Source organism: Tauraco erythrolophus, chromosome Z (assembly GCF_009769465.1).
Source record: "Tauraco erythrolophus isolate bTauEry1 chromosome Z, bTauEry1.pri, whole genome shotgun sequence".
In the NCBI taxonomy this organism is placed as follows: domain Eukaryota; kingdom Metazoa; phylum Chordata; class Aves; order Musophagiformes; family Musophagidae; genus Tauraco; species Tauraco erythrolophus.
Window position 1 is genome coordinate 91,705,137 of NC_141496.1, and position 17,750 is coordinate 91,722,886.

Sequence of the window (17,750 nt, forward strand, 5' to 3'; positions counted from 1 at the left end):
TGTTGAAGAGGGCCGGGCCCAACACGGACCCCTGCGGGACGCCACTCGTGACCGGTCTCCACTTGGACATCGAGCCATTGACCACTACTCTCTGAGTGCGGCCATTGAGCCAATTCCTTATCCACCGAGTGGTCCATCCATCAAACCCATGCCTCTCTAGTTTAGAGAGAAGAATGTCGTGCGGGACAGTGTCAAAAGCTTTGCACAAGTCCAGGTAGATGATATCCTCTCCTCGACTTTTCTGGCATGTTGGGACTCGTTGTACTTGGATAGAAACCAGCAAGGATTCTGGCAAAGTGCTGCAATCCAACAGTCATACTGTCCTGACTTTTCCTTTCCAAAACATGAGCTCCTTAGGACCTTTTCTGGGAGACAGTGTAGTTCTCCGTATCAGCATGAGCTCTACTGGTTGAGTTGTATCACTCAAATTCAACTTTTCTCTTCTGGCAGTTGAAAAGCCAAACTAAGCCAAGAGCTGAACGAGGAGCAGGTACGAGAGCTTCTCCTGTTGCCACAGGAGTGTGGTGATGGTGTTCTTACTGTCGTGTCACTGAGCAGCCTTTCTGCACTCAGAGGTTGTGGCATTACAGATTTAATGTCGGGAGACAAGACGGCTTTTCTGCATCTAAATCTCCTCCTTCTAGGAATCAATATGAACAGGAAAGAAAACAATTTCAGATATTCGGCAGATTGGAGTTTCCGGGTGTTTTCTGATTATTAAATCTCATTTGGTGCACTTTTCTGATGTAAGAACTGAATTTTTGAAGGCATGCGGATATATAATTCCAACAGTGAGTCACATCTCAGTTTCACGTCTTCTGCAACAGTTGTAGTTTTCAGGAATGCTTATCCTGAACAGGAATTTAGATGAATATGCTTTTTTTCATTCGTTTCATGGAGAAACCTGAAGTCTGAACCGTGTTAGTTGGAATGCAAAATACACTCACTTTGTATTCCCTACAGTAAAAAAAGGTCACGCAAATAAGTAATTTTCTTTAATTATGTCTCCCTCTCCAGAGAGACTTACGGTTCTAGACAGTGATTTAAATTACAATTAAAATATCATATGTATAACAACAGGTACAGAAAAATTTATACACACTAAAAAACCCGATTCGTAAAAGAAACATGCATATAACTCAAAGGTGGCCTTAAACATTAAGCTGCAAGTTGGCACAACTAACAGGAATTGCAGATTTTTAAAAGGGAAAGTAGTACTCTGGGCAGCAGCATATTCAACTCAGTTGTCTTTTTCCATGGATGCACAGAAGATGATTGGTTAAAAGAGAACCCCATTTATCTCTAAGTATAATGTTAAGATTAGATAAAAGTATTGTACTATTTTGAAGTGAAAGCTGTTAGGATAATCTAAGGTTATCGTCCAGCCTCTGAAGAGACAGAAACATGATCTAAAATGACAAATAAGACTCAAATAAGTATCAGCAATTCTTAATCAAGCTGATGTCAACAATGAAGTTCCATACAAGCAAAAACACATTAATAAATTTAAGTTGTATATCAAACATAATTTTTTCTGCAAAGAGAACTAATCACATTGCTTTGCAACGAGTAGTACTGTTCAAATAGGCAACAGAGAACCATAGAAAAAAGAAACTTCAGTGTTTATTTTACTCTTCTGCCTGAAGGCACAATCAAGTCTTCTTCAACTATTTACTGCTGACAAATGTTTAACGTTTTTTAAAATCCTGAAGGAGTACATTCTACAAAATCTCTATATATCCTACTCTAGTAGTTCACTATTTTTAGAAATAAAAATTTGCAAAATTTCCTGGTATTAACATAAACTTCTGCTGATGCAGTTTAAAGCTGCTACAAGTCATCTTGCCCCTAAAATGAGAGAATGGCTATTGATTGGGTTCCTTTTTGCCATACACATATAATTTGACACGAGAGAATGATACTTATCTCCTTTCTGTCTTCCCCTGGCTATACTAAGAGCGTTAATTCTTTCAGTCCTCCCTTATGGAATGACTGAGGTCTACCAGGAATGGTTAAAAGATTTTGGGTTTGGTTTTTTTTGCAATTTCAACTGGACGTCTTGTTTTCTGCCATCTCATTCAGGCTCATGTCTTTTTGAACCACATCTGTTTGCTGTTACAGTTCTTCAGCTGGGCTCTCATCACAGCTGAAGAGAGCAGAAGTATGGTTTTCAGGCTTTACTTCCATCACAAGGCTTAAACGTGCTGGTGTGACCTTTCAGGTTCCGTAGAACTGATGACTTAGGACCAGTTTGCCACCAGAGTGGTCACAACTGCAGCTCGCAGTGGGAGCTACAGCCATTTCCATGTGCATAACCGACAAGTCCTCTCCAGTACTGCACCTATCTCTGGTGTATCCCATACGACTGATTTTACACCATTTCTTCAACATAGTGATATTATTACCGTTCTACAAAAGAGTAGGATCCAATCCACAACAGTAATTGGATCCAATCTGAAACAGTAGTTCTCACCCAAATTAGTCAGCCTCAGCCTACAAAATGCCCAGGGCCCTTGGTACTTAGAGAAAACGCATCGGGAATGCTTCTCATTAATCCTTTAGCTTCACTGAAATATTGAAATAACTGAAGAAAACAGTATTTTTTATAATAGCTGAAACACACTTGACTGTGTGAAAAGCATTTGATATGTTCTGTAAGTGTAACATCTCGGTGGCTTCACATAAAGTACCCTGCCCCATTTCCTGTACAGTCTTAAACAACTTAAAGCAACTTTGACCAGCCTAGATTTCCACATATGTTCCATCAGGACATGAAACGTAACCAGCAAATGATGAGCCCAACTTTATCACTTTCTTAGTGATTTTTTAAGAGTCTGATGAGAACGATGGCTGGTGGCTTGAGATGCTGAGGGTTGAAAGCAAATCCTATATGTTTGGCAACTATTGATTTACATCATATCTCTTTTGTCACTTGAATATCAGAATTTAAAGCCCTATCAAAACCATCTGAAAGTTAGGATGCATGAAATCTTTTGCTTATTCCTTATTCCCACAAGCTGTCACACCAAAAAATCAGTCGGTTTGTTCTTAAAGACATATCTGTTCGTACTCTGTTACTGTCTAGGTATTTAAAAATTGATAGATTCATCATTTGTTTTGTATTTCTCTTGGAATCCAAGATAGGTTGACTGTAACATAATTCCTTGGGTCACCCATTTAAAGAGCAAGGTTTTCCAGGCTGCTGCTCACCTAAGCTCTGCAAGCTCTCCAAGATAATCACAAATAGTTCTGAGATTGCTTCAGCATCTCAAGAGTTTGGAAAGACTCTACTATTAAAAAATAAAAAGTGAATTGGGTATCATTCACATATGAGTAAATACCAGAGCATTATTCTCATCCTTGAAACTGCTGCATTTTTGCCATTTAACTCAGGTAGCAGACGTCGACTACTTATCACTCCTTCATCTTTCAGCTGACAATGCACAGTTCATGTTGGCATGTAAACAACATGTAATAAAAGAATACAAGATAGCAGACTATGGAGGACAAGTTTTAAGTAAATTTAACACTAGTGAGGTCCATTCAATCTTCAACATTTCATTAAAACTTCCCAACTGAATGACAACTTAAGACATCAAGAACGTGAATTTTATTCCACAAACATATCTGAAAGAAGAGTTCTCTTGGGGCACAAGTTCATTTCACTGAGGTCACCAAATCAGAGCTACAGAACGACGAGGTTGTCAGCACTAACAGTTCAGCTGTACAGTAATCAATACACATACAAAATCACAGCAATTCAGTTAAAGATGTAATAGCCGAGCTTACATTAAATAAATTGTCCAAGTGGGCAACACATACTGCCTAGCCTTTGTACGGTGAAAATGGTGACCCATTTCACTCTTATCACCTTCTTACTACCTGACACATAAAATTCCAGAAAGCCTCTGAGTCTTGTCTCCAGTTCCTAGAATGTGCTTTTGTAAAAATCTAACACTAAAACTTCTTCGCACAACATTTCCATTTAGCTATTCTCTGTATGCTTTCGATATCTTTTCTACTGCTTCATCTCATCTCCTCAAACAATTTGGCCAAAAAGCACTTTCACTAAAATCCAGATCTTCCTTATTTTCAAAAACTTATATGCGTAATAACAGAATAAAAGTAATTCAATAAAGCAAAATATGCATAATTATTCTCAAATTAACGTTGTACTTGGGTGTAAATTTTCCCCCTAAAAGTTTGCCATAGAAAAATCCAAGTCAAGTCAAGCTTCAGTCGTCTCCCCATTTTCCTCCTTCTATTATATTACTCAATTTCCCCTTTAGTGCCCCATAGTCAAGGTAAATGAGACAAGTCAGACGTTATCTCACTATTTTTGTTCTTATCTTTCACCTACTGCTGCACTATCTGAATATCCTCTTCACTTCAAGACTATTTGTAAAATAGCCTTCAAACCCCAGAACAATTTCGGAAGCCTTTCTACAGCATAGCATTAACAAATTACAAGACTGAATTTTGTTTTTACTATTTTTCAGTGACTTTTGATTTTATAAAATGCACTACAGTCAAAAGACAAAGACTCTCTCCAAACTCCCCCTCAAATGTGTTACTGTTATATTGCAGTTAACATCAGATTCCAAGGAAATGTCTTAAATTTTTCAGTGTTTTTAACAAAAACAGCTGATTCAGTCCTACTGCTGTCACACACGGTATTTCATAAATAAGAATGCCCTCCTCAGGATTCCCACATTTGCACGTTGTAGCTGTATCTCCCCTGAAAAGAAATTAACAAAACTTCTCGATAGAGCAGTGGGGCTTTCTAACCCCGTTTGTTTAACTGGTAATTAGATTCCAAGCTAATGGCAACCTGTCACTTGCTAGAAGAGACTTATGTTTTCTCCTTGACCTTCCCCTGACTTCACAACAGTAGTCAGAACAGTAGTTCAGAAGATCCTAAAACTCACGATTGTCTGATACGGAAGCTATAAACAAGTTTTTCTGGTTACCAAGAAAAGATGAAAATTGGATTTTACCTTGTAAGAATGCCTTTCCTACTAAAATGAGAATACATTACAGAGATAGAAACTGACTCAATAAATATTTTAATAGCTATTCACTGAGAGAACACAGGAATAAACATTATAGAGGGACCATATTTTTGTAATGAGCAGTTCTGAGTCGTTTTTTTCCTTTTGTTTTCCCCAGCTTAGGTAATATCTGGATTAAAAATTCCTCTTTTGTTTCTTTAACTCTTAGAATTCAAAAAAGAATCTTAAAACGCTGACAGTGTACAAAAAGAAAATCAAAGGGTTTATATTTATTCTTAGTTTCAGTTTGCGAATGCTATGGTTGCAAATTTCTTACTAGTGAATTCACAATTGCAAAAATGTTTGACAAAGCAATATTGTATTTTCCAGTAGTTTGAATTCTCATTTTTCAACATATCTAAAAAATCTATGATGTTATTTAAGGATTTACATTTTGAAATGTTGGCTTTTAATTCAACTACTGCATGAAGAAAAGTTACGTTGCCATCCAAACTGGTTATCACATTTTCTCCAGCTGTTTTGAAGAAAACAAATTCTTTGTTTTAAAGAAAAAAAGCTAAAAAGTTAGATGACTTAGCAGAGCAACTGATGACAGATTGGTGAGATGTAAAAATTTAAACTGTTTTTTTTAAATGAGTGTATGTTTAGGGATTCTATGAACTATTAATTGTTTATCTATTTATTCCTTGTGGTATAAAGCTATTTTATACTTTTTTTAAAAAAATATAAAAGTATAGGCATCTAGGAGCTTCAGAAGTGAAACCTTTTTCTACTTACACAGTGCAGTAAACTTTAAATGCTGTAAAAGAACAATTTCTTTTTTGAGTGTAATTTATTATTCTCTTTCTCTATTCTCCAGCTGCCCACATGTACGTAACAAAAGTCTAAAATATTTAAAGGAAACATAATTTTTTCTCTTTTATGTGCATTTAAACTTTCTGTTGTTTCCTCGTTGCCCAATCCTTTTCTTGAGTGTATAAAGCTACTCCAAGTTTGTCTATCAAAATGCTATTACATTTTACATGGAAATCTAATTGTATTTTACAAATAATTTTTCCCCATCAAGTGTATGTTCAGAAGAAACATAGAGGCTACATTCCACATGCAACCACGTATGTACTGCATTTTTTTTTTCCTTAATCTCTAATGTGCTAGATAACTAAGCAATGGGTGAAACTTACGGCTGTCCATGCTTCTCTTCTGCATCGAGAACACAACCATTCCTTATGGATTTCATGAGAAGGAACACCATAGCAACCTAGAATAAGAGAGCTGAATTGATTAATATATTCTGCCTTCCTACCTATGATGTCATACAATTCAACTGTGTATAAACACTAGTAAAACACATCTCCTGTGACCAGAGAGACTTTTCCAATTTAGGCTTACTGCTAATTCCGCAGTCTATGAAATACATAAATTGGACACAGAGACATTCTTTCCGAAACAAACAAAAAAAAAAAAAAAAAGAAAAAAAAGAAAAAGCAAACCACCAAACCAAACCAAAAATCCAACAAAAAAACCACCCAAAACCCAAAAAAAAATCAAACTCCAGGGAATTTATTTTCTGTCAGTTCAATAGTAAACCACCAATTCTCCCTGCAGTAAAAATGTACAATTTGAATTAATGTACTGACATTTTTTCTATGCAATTATACCACACTTCCATATAAGAATTTCACATGTACTTCTTAGAGTTAGCTATTCAAGTTCAACTGTCTGTAGAAGACAGTGCAGAGAATCCATGCATTCATCAGTCACTCTTGAAATAAGACAGAATGCAAGGTGAAAGAAATTACTGTGTGCCTAAAGTCAACAGCAATAGTCACAAGTCCTCAAATCCAGCAGGATTTCACCTTGACTACTGAATAAGAACATACTAACATCACACAGTGGTTTAAAATATGGAAAGTAAAGGAGGAATTTAATAGCTCAGAATTGAAACAAGAATCAGAAGTTTGTGACTACTGAAAGCTTACAGAAAAGTTAGTTCACTATTTTCACAGCAATCATTGACAACTGATAGAAAATGTAACGTAGTTTTTAAAAAAAATTAGCCTGTGATCAAAGCTTTACATATATAAATGTTTTTCGAGTACTTTTAAAGACATACCTAGAAACCTAGTTAACTATTATTTATCAATGCAACAAAACTTGAAATTACATTTCTGCCAACTGAACAATTAAGTTTATTTACTTGCATGAACCCGTACAAAACACTTTGCACAGGAAATTAGAAGACTGGTTCCATCTTCTTCGATAAAGGCATTTGATGGATAGTTTTCAGTGTTTTCTTCACTATAAATAAAACACATCTCTGGAATAAGTGGTTTAGTCTTTTCATTTTCAGCCATCAATGTTTCTGCTGAGTTTGCTTGTTTGAAAGTAAGACTTTCTTCATCAAGATTGTCTGGCTGGAAAATAAACAAAATTTATATTTAGGTAAAAGAAAGGACAGCCTCATTTACTCTTCCTTTTGACAATGATGAAATGACTTCTCCCCTCCAAGCTCTTGCAGTAACAATGTAATGCTTTTATGAGAAAATTAACTGCTTCTAGGTATTTATCACAGTCATTCTATAGTTTCTTCATTGTTGCAGTAACTATGAGATGTAGAAAAGCACTCAGCCTGCAAACCAGTGTTACTGCGGCAGTGTTCAATGATACTGTACCTCTGTCTCCCTTTGAGCCCTTTAACTGGGTCTCAAATTAAATAATAATAATAATAATAATAATAATAATAATAATAATAATAATAATAATAATAATAATAATAATAATAATAAAAACAAATAATAACAATAACTTAACAGCGCAATAAAAGTTCCCATGCTACTTTAGCAGCTTCAGAATTAGTACTATGGTACTATGGCAGCATTTTTAGCTGACAAATTTGACACAGGAATTCCACAAGCCAGTATCAAACAGTGCTCCACATTAGACTGTTTCTATGGGAATATTATTCCTGAGAAGGCCTATGTACTGTGAAGACTTACCTCTTCAACACTGCAGGAAGGAGATATAGAAGGGGGCTCTGATACAAAGCCTTTGAAGACAGCATGTAAGAAAATAGCTAAAAGATACAAACCTATGTGGATTTGCCACCGGATACACACACTAACACCAATCCTACATAAACCCTAGTGGAAGGCATGCACTGTCTGCAATCGAGGATAAATGCAGGTGAACAGAGCATCAGTTCTGACTCTAACAATAGCGACTTTATTTAATTTTTATACAAACCAAATGCATAAGCTCATCTTATTTCTGCTTTACTGGAAATGAAGTAGCTGGGCAGCTGTTTCACACTTTACTCAGAGGTGGAGCTGTTAGGATCTTGCTTACCCTGTAGTATGGCATGAGAAGAGTGCAAATGGCACAGTGTGGTTCCTTTTTTGCACAAGCTGCATTGTATTCTTTTTCAGCATTGAAATTGGGTACTCTCGTTTGCCAAAGGTAGACCAGAGGCCTGGCCCATGTCTCTGTCTCTTGAACTTTCTCTTCAGTTAAGGTAGTCTCAGGCAATTCTTAAAGAAAACAAACAAATGGTTACATTGCAGCCCTGGAATGAAAACAAGCAATAATTTTGTCACACGTGCTAGCAAGAAAGATAAAACATGCTGAAAGAAGCCTCTGTATGCAAATACAAATGCAGAAGTGTAAAAGAATCGAGTATCATGACAAGCACACAAAAAAGTGCTTTGACACCTGTGTCATGAGATGCCTGCTGCACATACAGCATAAGGAAGCATGCCACTAGCTCTACTGTTCACAATTTGTACTCATATCCACAGCATTACCTCTGGCTTTCCCATTCCTTAATTCCTCCAGCCTCCATCCCCTATCCCTCCACGCACTCTCCCCTAAATTCCTTACAGATGGAACATGTTGCTATCCTCCAAGCAGCACCAGACAAACCGTTCACCCAGAACAGCACCTCTTAACTCTTCATGGAAACTGACACCCAAAATTAAGAGGTAAATGTTATAGCCAGGGAGTAATGAGAAACAACCAGATCTAAGATGTAGCTGGACATGCACGCTGGATCCCGCTAAGGGAAAAATTATTTGGTAGTATCAGTGGTCTGTTCTGGATGGTGTAGAAGTTTGTTTTACTTATTCCCAGTATTTCCATGCAGGACTCCATAAAGCTGACTTTACGAAAATAAAAGCCTCTAGAGAAGACGGGAAATAAAATCAGGCTGAAACTCAAAGTGAAAGAGCTTATTCAACAGGAGTAATCTAAAAATGTAGTCATTTGCTATTGAGAAAGAGATGGAAAAGGTAGAGATGTGAAAAGGAGACTAGGTGTAACACCACTGTCCCAGTGAAATCAATAGCATAATTATAAATGATCCAATTGCTAACATCAGAATTCCAGCCTTGTCACAGGTTTGAGCTGGTCAGAAACCTCAAGGTATCTTCACAGCCAACCTAGTTACTTCACCAACTGTGAAATATACAGATTATGAGGAGGGAAATGTCTTTTCATTCTAGAAAGGAAAGCACTGCTGACAGATGTTAAGTATATTTTTCTGAACTGGGTCCTTATACACCACTCTGATTATCGATGAGGTCTGTGGTTCTGTTCATTCAAGTGGACAGTGACTATTAAATCTTTCATGATCAATGAGAAGGCATGCAGGTGTCAATTAGAATAATTAAAATAATGTGAATGTGGGAAGGAAAATGTGGTAAATTATTGAATAGAACTTTCACATAACAAAAAAAAGGCTATAGCATACAGTCCTGTTCTAATGATAAATTTAAGAAAAATTGTTTCTGTCAGAAGAAGAAAATTCCAACACGACAGAAATGTTTAATGAAGTACATTAAGTTGAATCGTCATATTCCTTCAGCCCGTGACTGCCTCCATCCACTTTATGAAAAAGCAGAGGCTTTATGGGTCTCCTCCTATGATAAACTGCCACACGTTCCTACAGAAGCGCTATAAAGTTGATAGCACTTTTGTCAGTGTTGAATAAAGTATGGATTAAAACATCTATCTACCAGCAAGCCAAATGTAGCAAAAATAAATTCATTAGTATATCCTGCATGTTCCATTTCTTATAGTTTCTCAAGAGAACTAATATCAATTCAATAAACATTTGCCAATAATCCAGAGAGAAGGACAAATATAAAACACCTGCAAGAAAGCTGTCACCAAATCAATATTCCACAGCAGGGCTTTACAGTGAATAACATAGCTGCAAAAGAATAGCAGCGAAGAAATAGCTGAACACAAGGAAGAGATGAAATTACAAAATGCTGGCATCACTTTTATAGATTTCTGAATTACTTGGTTTTTAAGTCAAAAGCTTAACTAAGCTTTTAGTTAAAAACGTTCTGTCCAATCATATTTTTTCTATTGCTTGCAATTTTCCAGAACTGTAAAATAAATAGCTTTGAAATCTATGCCTCTAGTTCAATTTCTATCTATTTAAATTTGCCCTTACAGCATGGTCTCACAGGTGCCTTCATCTTTGCTAACTTATTTTCCAAACTCTTTCTTTGACGTTATTTTCTTCCAAGAGCTTATACTGTCATTACTTTAAATATTTTCATTATAGTTGTGACCTCACAGAGAATTCGGGGCTTGATTGTGCCTTATGAAGAAACAAAGGAGAACACAAATTTGTTGTGAAGATTTGTAACTTACATCTTCCCTATCTATTATCCACTTTGAAACTGTCATCCTTTGATGGCACCACTCCTTATCACTGCTGAATAATTCTCCCTTGAGGGTCGAAGTCTTCATGTTCTACCTCAGCCTATTACGCTCCTCTTTAGTCAGAAATCTATCCCTGGATTTCCAGTCCTGGAACCAAATCTAGGATGACAGCTCTAGCTCTCTCACGTAGTGCTCTGGTTTCCCATTGCCTCCAGCACACTGCTGAGCTGGTTCTGCTTTTGTTCAGAACAATATTTATATATTAATTACATATAAACCTCACAATTTCTGTGTGATCTTATCTTTCTGTGTATATATTAATTACATACAAGCCTCACCTCTTGTGTGATCTTTACAAATCCTATCCAGGACAAGGGACTGAAAAGAATGCAAGAGCCAGGAATAAAGCTGGCAGCACTCTCAAAACATTCTGTTACTTTCAAAAGCTTTGTATTTATTCTCAAATCTCATTCCAAATGAAGCAAGGGACAAAATGCCGCATGCAGATTTACCGGACTGCATCTTCCACAACCTCCAAAAAAAATTAACACTATTTTAATAAATTTATTTACTCCTTTACATTATATTTAGAGCAACTACTTCCAGCTACTTACTGACCAGAAACGAACTCTCCTCATTTGCCTCTGATCTCTACCATCTCTAATTATGTAGTCTACCTCCTTTGAGGCATGACTGTCTTCTCAACGCTCCTTACTGCAGTCTCTTAGTCTCTTTGCACGAACGATGGCACCCAAGGTCTCTGATGTGATCCTCCTGAACACTGCACTCTGCAACCCGTCACTCTTCTCCATCGCAACAGGCTCAGAAGTACAGCCAGGAAAGGAAAAACATCCCTCCTCCTTTCAGAGGGAGACTAGCTAACCCAGTGCTTCTTACACAACTGTTACACTAACAAAATTAAGAACAGACAGGATGGATGTTCTTAAGGGACACGAGCTTTGTCTGAGCCTCTGTTATCACCACGGTATGGCTTGTGAGTTTCAGTTCTCTTCAAGAATTTCCTAGGCAACCTCGAGCTTAATTTATCATCTTTCAAGGGCTTCAGAAATATTAGTTCATCTCCTTACAATCAACATTCATCCACCCACATGCTGAAATCATAAAATGTCAAAAGAAATTGATATTTTTTTTTAAAAAAAGTTACAAAGTACGTGACTCTCATTACTGAGTATGACAACACTGCTGCCTGTCACAACCTTCTCACCAGGCAGACTGTGCAATCTTGTGTGTGAGCATCACACATAAGTAGAATGTGAGCAGCTTCACTTTGTGTGCATTTTCCAAGTTGCACCAACATCACTGTCAAGAAGAATTTCCAGGTCAGCTTCTCAGGTAGTACAGGTGGAAACCAGTATTCTGGTTTCCATGAAGTCAGACAAGTTATGTACCATGAATAAAAAATGATAATCTGGTTATCAAAACAAGCAAGGAAATAAAAAACAGTTCTCCAACTGTATATAATCACTTGATGTAACAAACACTGCCATCTTGACACAGCTTATAGCCTTTCTTCACGTGTTCATTTGGTAATTCCAAAGTACTATTTACCTCCCAAAAAAAACTTGGAAAACTTGAGAGGATTTTTAGAATTTTTTTTTGCCATTTATCCACTACTTCTCACTTCCTCTTATTCTCTTTAATTACTACTTTCATTACCACATAACTGAACAGCAATCAGTGACTTAGCCCAAAATAAATATGCTTTTCTAACTCACATTGGTATGTGTGGTTTCAGGATAGATATTCAGGTGCCTCATGTGAGCTCAGTAACTTTAGACCAAATACGCCTTTTAGAAGTATGGAAGTGTCCAGCATCTTCGTAGGCTTCGATGCAAAGTTATAAAGGACACAAGGCAAGTGCAACCTCCAGTTGTCTCCATTTGAAATCTATCTTAACTGGGGATTCTCAAAGTCAGAACGGAGAACAATTTGTCCATACCAACTGAAAAATCTCAGAAGCTCCCTTGTCCTAAGCAGGCAAACTTTCTACTTCAACTATGTATCAGAGCCATTTCACAGTACTCAAGAGCTGAAAAAAAACCGTGGTGGAAGCATCTGTTCTGAATGTGAAAGAGATTCAAACACAGGCCTCCAAAAATCACACATCTACTTTACAAAACCAGTACGTAATGTTTCACGAAGCACTATGAACATGATGTGTCACTAAAAGCCTTACATATTGGCATTTTTCTGATAGAGGCTGAGAATGTTGCCTCGGTTCTGGCAGAGCAAGGTTTGATGCACAGTCACTTACGCAGCACTGCCAACCAACAACGCTCCACAACACGCGCCATTATTCCACCCAATCTTCTTCGTGACAAACTGGCCTTGCTCTAAGAGCAGCCACCAATGGCCCAAGACAGACAACCCAAGATTCAGGTCAGCCAGTGCAGTGCTATGAATCACAATATATGTCTATGGAGAGCGTTTTCTTTGCACAACACATGAAAGGGAGCTAGGGAATCTATCTTGACTTCCGAGTTTGCTGTATCCTGGATCAAATCACGGATCCTTCCTCGCAGTTCACAGCCAGTAAGTGCACGAACAGGACTCTGGACAGGTGCGTGGCAGAATTCCCTGATCAGCACTGTGATGTGCCGTTTGCTTTTTTCAGCTTTTCAGCATGAAACTTGCATTCCAAATTAAGAATTAAACAAGACAAAAGTGAATAATGCATTCTTGATATTCTTTGGTAAAGAAATGTCAAATCAGCTTCACTGTCGTACAGCATACATCTTGCTGTCAGAAAGAATAAAAGAAAATATAGGAGCTGAACCTGTTAGCCACGACAAAGAAATTCAATATACATTTGCAGCTCAATTGACAGCACTGCTCGAGAGACTGCAAACTCTCATGTGTAACGCAGGCACACTGACAATTACTCAAAGAACCATCTTGAAAGTCTTCACTTGATCTATTCCTGTTGTTTAATCTCCATCTGAATCACGACACTCTACTTTAGGTATAGTAACTACTCCCATAGCAACAAATATTGTATCAAAAATTGAAGCCATCACTTCAGCTGCAAATATAAACATATCTTGAGCAGAACACCTTCTGACACAACACCATGTTCCAGTGTAAATGTTATGCTTAACCTGAAACCTAAGTGCTACTTATAGGAATTCAACAAAACTATAATTATCTGATTCACTTTTACAGTCAAGATCACTCTTTTCCTGAGACCATTTGTCTCTGAAGAACTTCAGCAGATAAGACACCATGCTCAGAGGCTGACTACACAAAGATGTCTGTGCTCACTCCCTACTGCGAAGCGAAATTACGAGAAGAATCACCCAGCATACTTTGTCACAACGTATTAAAATTCCCTAACTATAAAAATACAATAGAGTCTTTACTTCAACTGCAAAAATCAAAATCCTCTAGTTATCACGTGAAGCCTTTACCGTCTAGAATGTGACATGCCTGAGGAATTAGATGAAATTAAAATTAAATAACCTACACTAAAATAAATGATTTTCACATTTAAAAAGGACTGCCTACACAACATCTTGCACCACATAAAAATAAAATTCAATTAAATTTTCTTAACAAGCTTAAAAAAAATAGGACACTGTATAAGAAAGAAAAATAAAGAATTGTACCTGCACCATTGAAAACATCTATGTAGACATGACCCAAAAAACTCATAGCTAAAGCAGATTAATCAGAGTCGGGAAACAAAATTAAATATCATAGAACTTCTACAACCTATCATCCTTGTAAAGTTCAAAACATGACTGTAAGTGTACATTATAAAATAAACTCCAATTTCAAACCAGCCTCTACCTTTGCAGCTGTAAATTAAACTTTACATCACCCTCGTGTAATGAGTAAGAGCCACAGGGACCTTCCAAGATTTGGTTAACAAGGATGTGTTACTCAAAGGAAACAAATGTGAAATTATCAGAGTTTCAAGAATTCCCTGATGCCAGAGAAAGAAATGGAAACCCCTAATATTATCTTATCTTTAAACAACTTAAAAGGAGCTCTATGCTCAATGGATATATTCTAGGACAGAAGAAGAGCTCTTGGGCATCCCATACGTGGAAGAGGACATATTATTAAAGCAGAGACCCCTTCATTCTACCTAACAAACACTGGCAGCCTCCTGAAAATGTTCTTGATGATGGAGGAATATTTTGTATGTAAATCAGGGCACTGTTCTTCTAATTCATACTTGAAAGTCCCATGCATCATGCAACCGATCAATCAACCCCTGAAGCTGAAGAAGGCTCAGAGGACATGCGCAAAGGCTCTGTGCTTCTGAATCTCAGGGAAGACTCAAAAGATCTCAGGGAGTGAGCGTCCACAGCTGCTGAAAAGGAAGCCAAATTTATCCCAACATAAAGCAGAACAGAAGGTGTGGCCCTTGTTTCTGATAAATGGCTGTATCAGCCCGGTGCACCAACTGGTTGTGGAAACATTTTTCCCTGAGTTAATCAGAAGATTGCAAATGTCTTCCCGAGCCAGCCAGACCCAAATGTGGGAAGTGTGTATATAGCTTAGTCCAACATGAAGTATAAAAATTGAACATTGAACACAATTAACTTTGAAGAGAGCAACACGTTTGCGCTGACTTCAGCCCACATGCTCCTTCCCAGCAAATGGTGACACCCACCATCGTGACACTGAGCATACACAGACCAGTAAATGGGAATCACATTTATATTGTGATTCAACTGGGCATTGCAATTGCTACATTGTGCTTGTATTGTGATTTCAGTACATTGCTGTATCATTCTGCTAATGCAAAATCCTGCGTAACATCAAATATCTTCCAGTAAATTTGGTACTAAATATTAAATAGTTCTCGTGTGGGACATCTAAAAGAACTTCATCAGAGAGTATTGGATTCTGGCACAAGGAACACAGAATTCAGTTCTTTGGTACAGGTACTTAAATTGTATTTACAAGCAAAAAGACTGACTTGAATTCTGCTAGAGCGTTAAGCGCTACAGTTTAAAGCAGCCAGAAATTTCCTCAATAAGATGCAAACCTTCAAAGCTGGAGCATATGTTTAAATCAAGTTCAAAGACCCTTTACTAGATACGCTTTGATAATATATCCTACTTGGACTCAAACACCTTATCAATCCATCATTAAATATATCACTAGTATTTGATAACAGACATGTGCAGTGGCCTTCACACAATGAGAGTTACATTTCTGTCTCTTCCAGCCGCCGAAGGAGAGCTTATCGTGCAAGTCTCTTGGTATGCACATTTTTTAAAAATACTCTTATATTCATAGAGTCTGTTTGTTGTAACTTCTGTTATGTTTCTGGTTGTACCTGTACCACATGTTCATGCTGAAGTCTAGAATGGATCAATACCAGCACACACACACAAAAAAAGTACTAACAGGACAATGTAATGCAGGGTATTGCTTTGCATTTAAAAGCATCTTATTGCCATTCCTAACATTAGCCACAGATCTCAGTTTTCCAGGATCCACCAGGGCATTTTTACTGTACTGTAAGTATAATGATTTATTGTACTATCACTTTACTAGATACAATTCATTATGAGGTTCAATATTTTGTTTCCTAAGGAGACAGAGTTCTCTCTTCCAAAAGAAAAGCAGAAACACTTGATGTGCTAATTAATGACTTTAAATGAACGCACAAAAGTTGTTATAAACTTTTCTGTATCATATAATAATTCAGCCAATCTGATACTGATACTATAAGGTGATTAGCAATGCCAAACCCCTAACAGTCCCTGCTATCATATTTGTACCTGAATAGAATATGTATATAGGATTAATAAATCTCTGTAATGTAACGTCAGATACACCAGTTCTCATTAATGGGATTATTTAGATGCATCTGTATCCTGTTACCTATTTAAGAAAAGTGAAACAATTCCTTAAAACAAACTGCGTAGACAAAAAGAAAATTATAGCCCAGAATCTGTTTTGATAGAAAGGAAATTCCTTCTACAACAAAGTACTTATCCACAGTTACTGTGCTGCTTTCCAAGTGGGTAAGTGAACGAAATAAATGTTTTCACAAATGTTACTGGTTTAATAGCCTGTGGCAAACTTGCTCCCACACTCAATGCCATTGCTCCGAACGGTTTTTGCTTACTAAGTTAAACTCAGATTCTCAGATGGAAAACATTTGGGCCATTTGCAGAACGGGCTGTTGCCAGCATTTGCTGATTTAACCCAGCAGATGTGAAGAGCCGCAGACGCTAATACAGTACGATTTGCTTTTGCCAATCTCAACAATGATTTTGCTGCTTGGGGTTATGTTCCAGGGATGTTTCCTGGCTTTGTACAGCAGCATTCTCTGCTATGAAGAGCATAGCAGCATCTGCTATTTTTCAGGTAGTTGAGCATAATCTCAGCCCTGGGAGGCATCATCTATAGTTTCCAATGTCCTGGAGGAAATAATAATAATAAAAAAAAAAAAAAAATCAGGGAAAAGACCTGCATCTTCAAAACTTTACTGTTCCTGCAGTATATCAGCAAACTCAGTTTCAAAACTGCGTTTGTTTTTTTTCAGTAATGAAAGTCATGGATTTCATAGCAAAATATGAAAATATTAACTTTTTGATTTCTTGTACTGTACAAGAAATTTAATTTCCTGTATGGTATTGTACAATAACAGTACTGTAAAGTATATTGGCATTTTTTGTTAGAGAGTCTAATTGCTGAATTATCAACTAATACTTTAGTTCTCATAAAATTTGTATGTAAAGGTAGCCATACTGAATCAGAGCTCTAGAGGATAAGCCTAAGAGCTCCTGGATTAAATAAGATTTAGCTCACAAAAGAAACTAATGGGGTGCTTTATTTAAAAAAAAAAAATATATATATATATATAAAAAAAGTGTACCACATTAGCTGTGGTAGATCTCAAAATGTTTTGAAAGGTTAAAAAAATTCAAAAAAGTTCAAAAAACTTTTAAAAGACCATTTGACAGAATTGAAAGATGCATTTAGATACTGGGATACTCAGATTTTTCTTGAGTATATCGTTAGAGTTCCATAATGAAATTCACGTTTGTTTTGTGACTGAGCTGTGTATTGTAATTGCTA

At 36.9% G+C, this 17,750-nt stretch overlaps 1 protein-coding gene across 1 annotated transcript in view; it reads right to left on the reverse strand.

The window, feature by feature from the left end:
- The window catches only part of KDM4C (lysine demethylase 4C), a 286,953-nt gene that overhangs the window by 95,227 nt on the left and 173,976 nt on the right, over positions 1–17,750 (reverse strand). The window contains exons 13-15 of the mRNA XM_086628662.1: positions 8,358–8,539; positions 7,210–7,426; positions 6,194–6,270 (exon numbers count right to left, since the gene is read on the reverse strand). Coding sequence (XP_086484788.1) covers positions 6,194–6,270; positions 7,210–7,426; positions 8,358–8,539 — 476 coding nt within the window. The remainder of the gene's footprint in view (positions 1–6,193; positions 6,271–7,209; positions 7,427–8,357; positions 8,540–17,750) is intronic.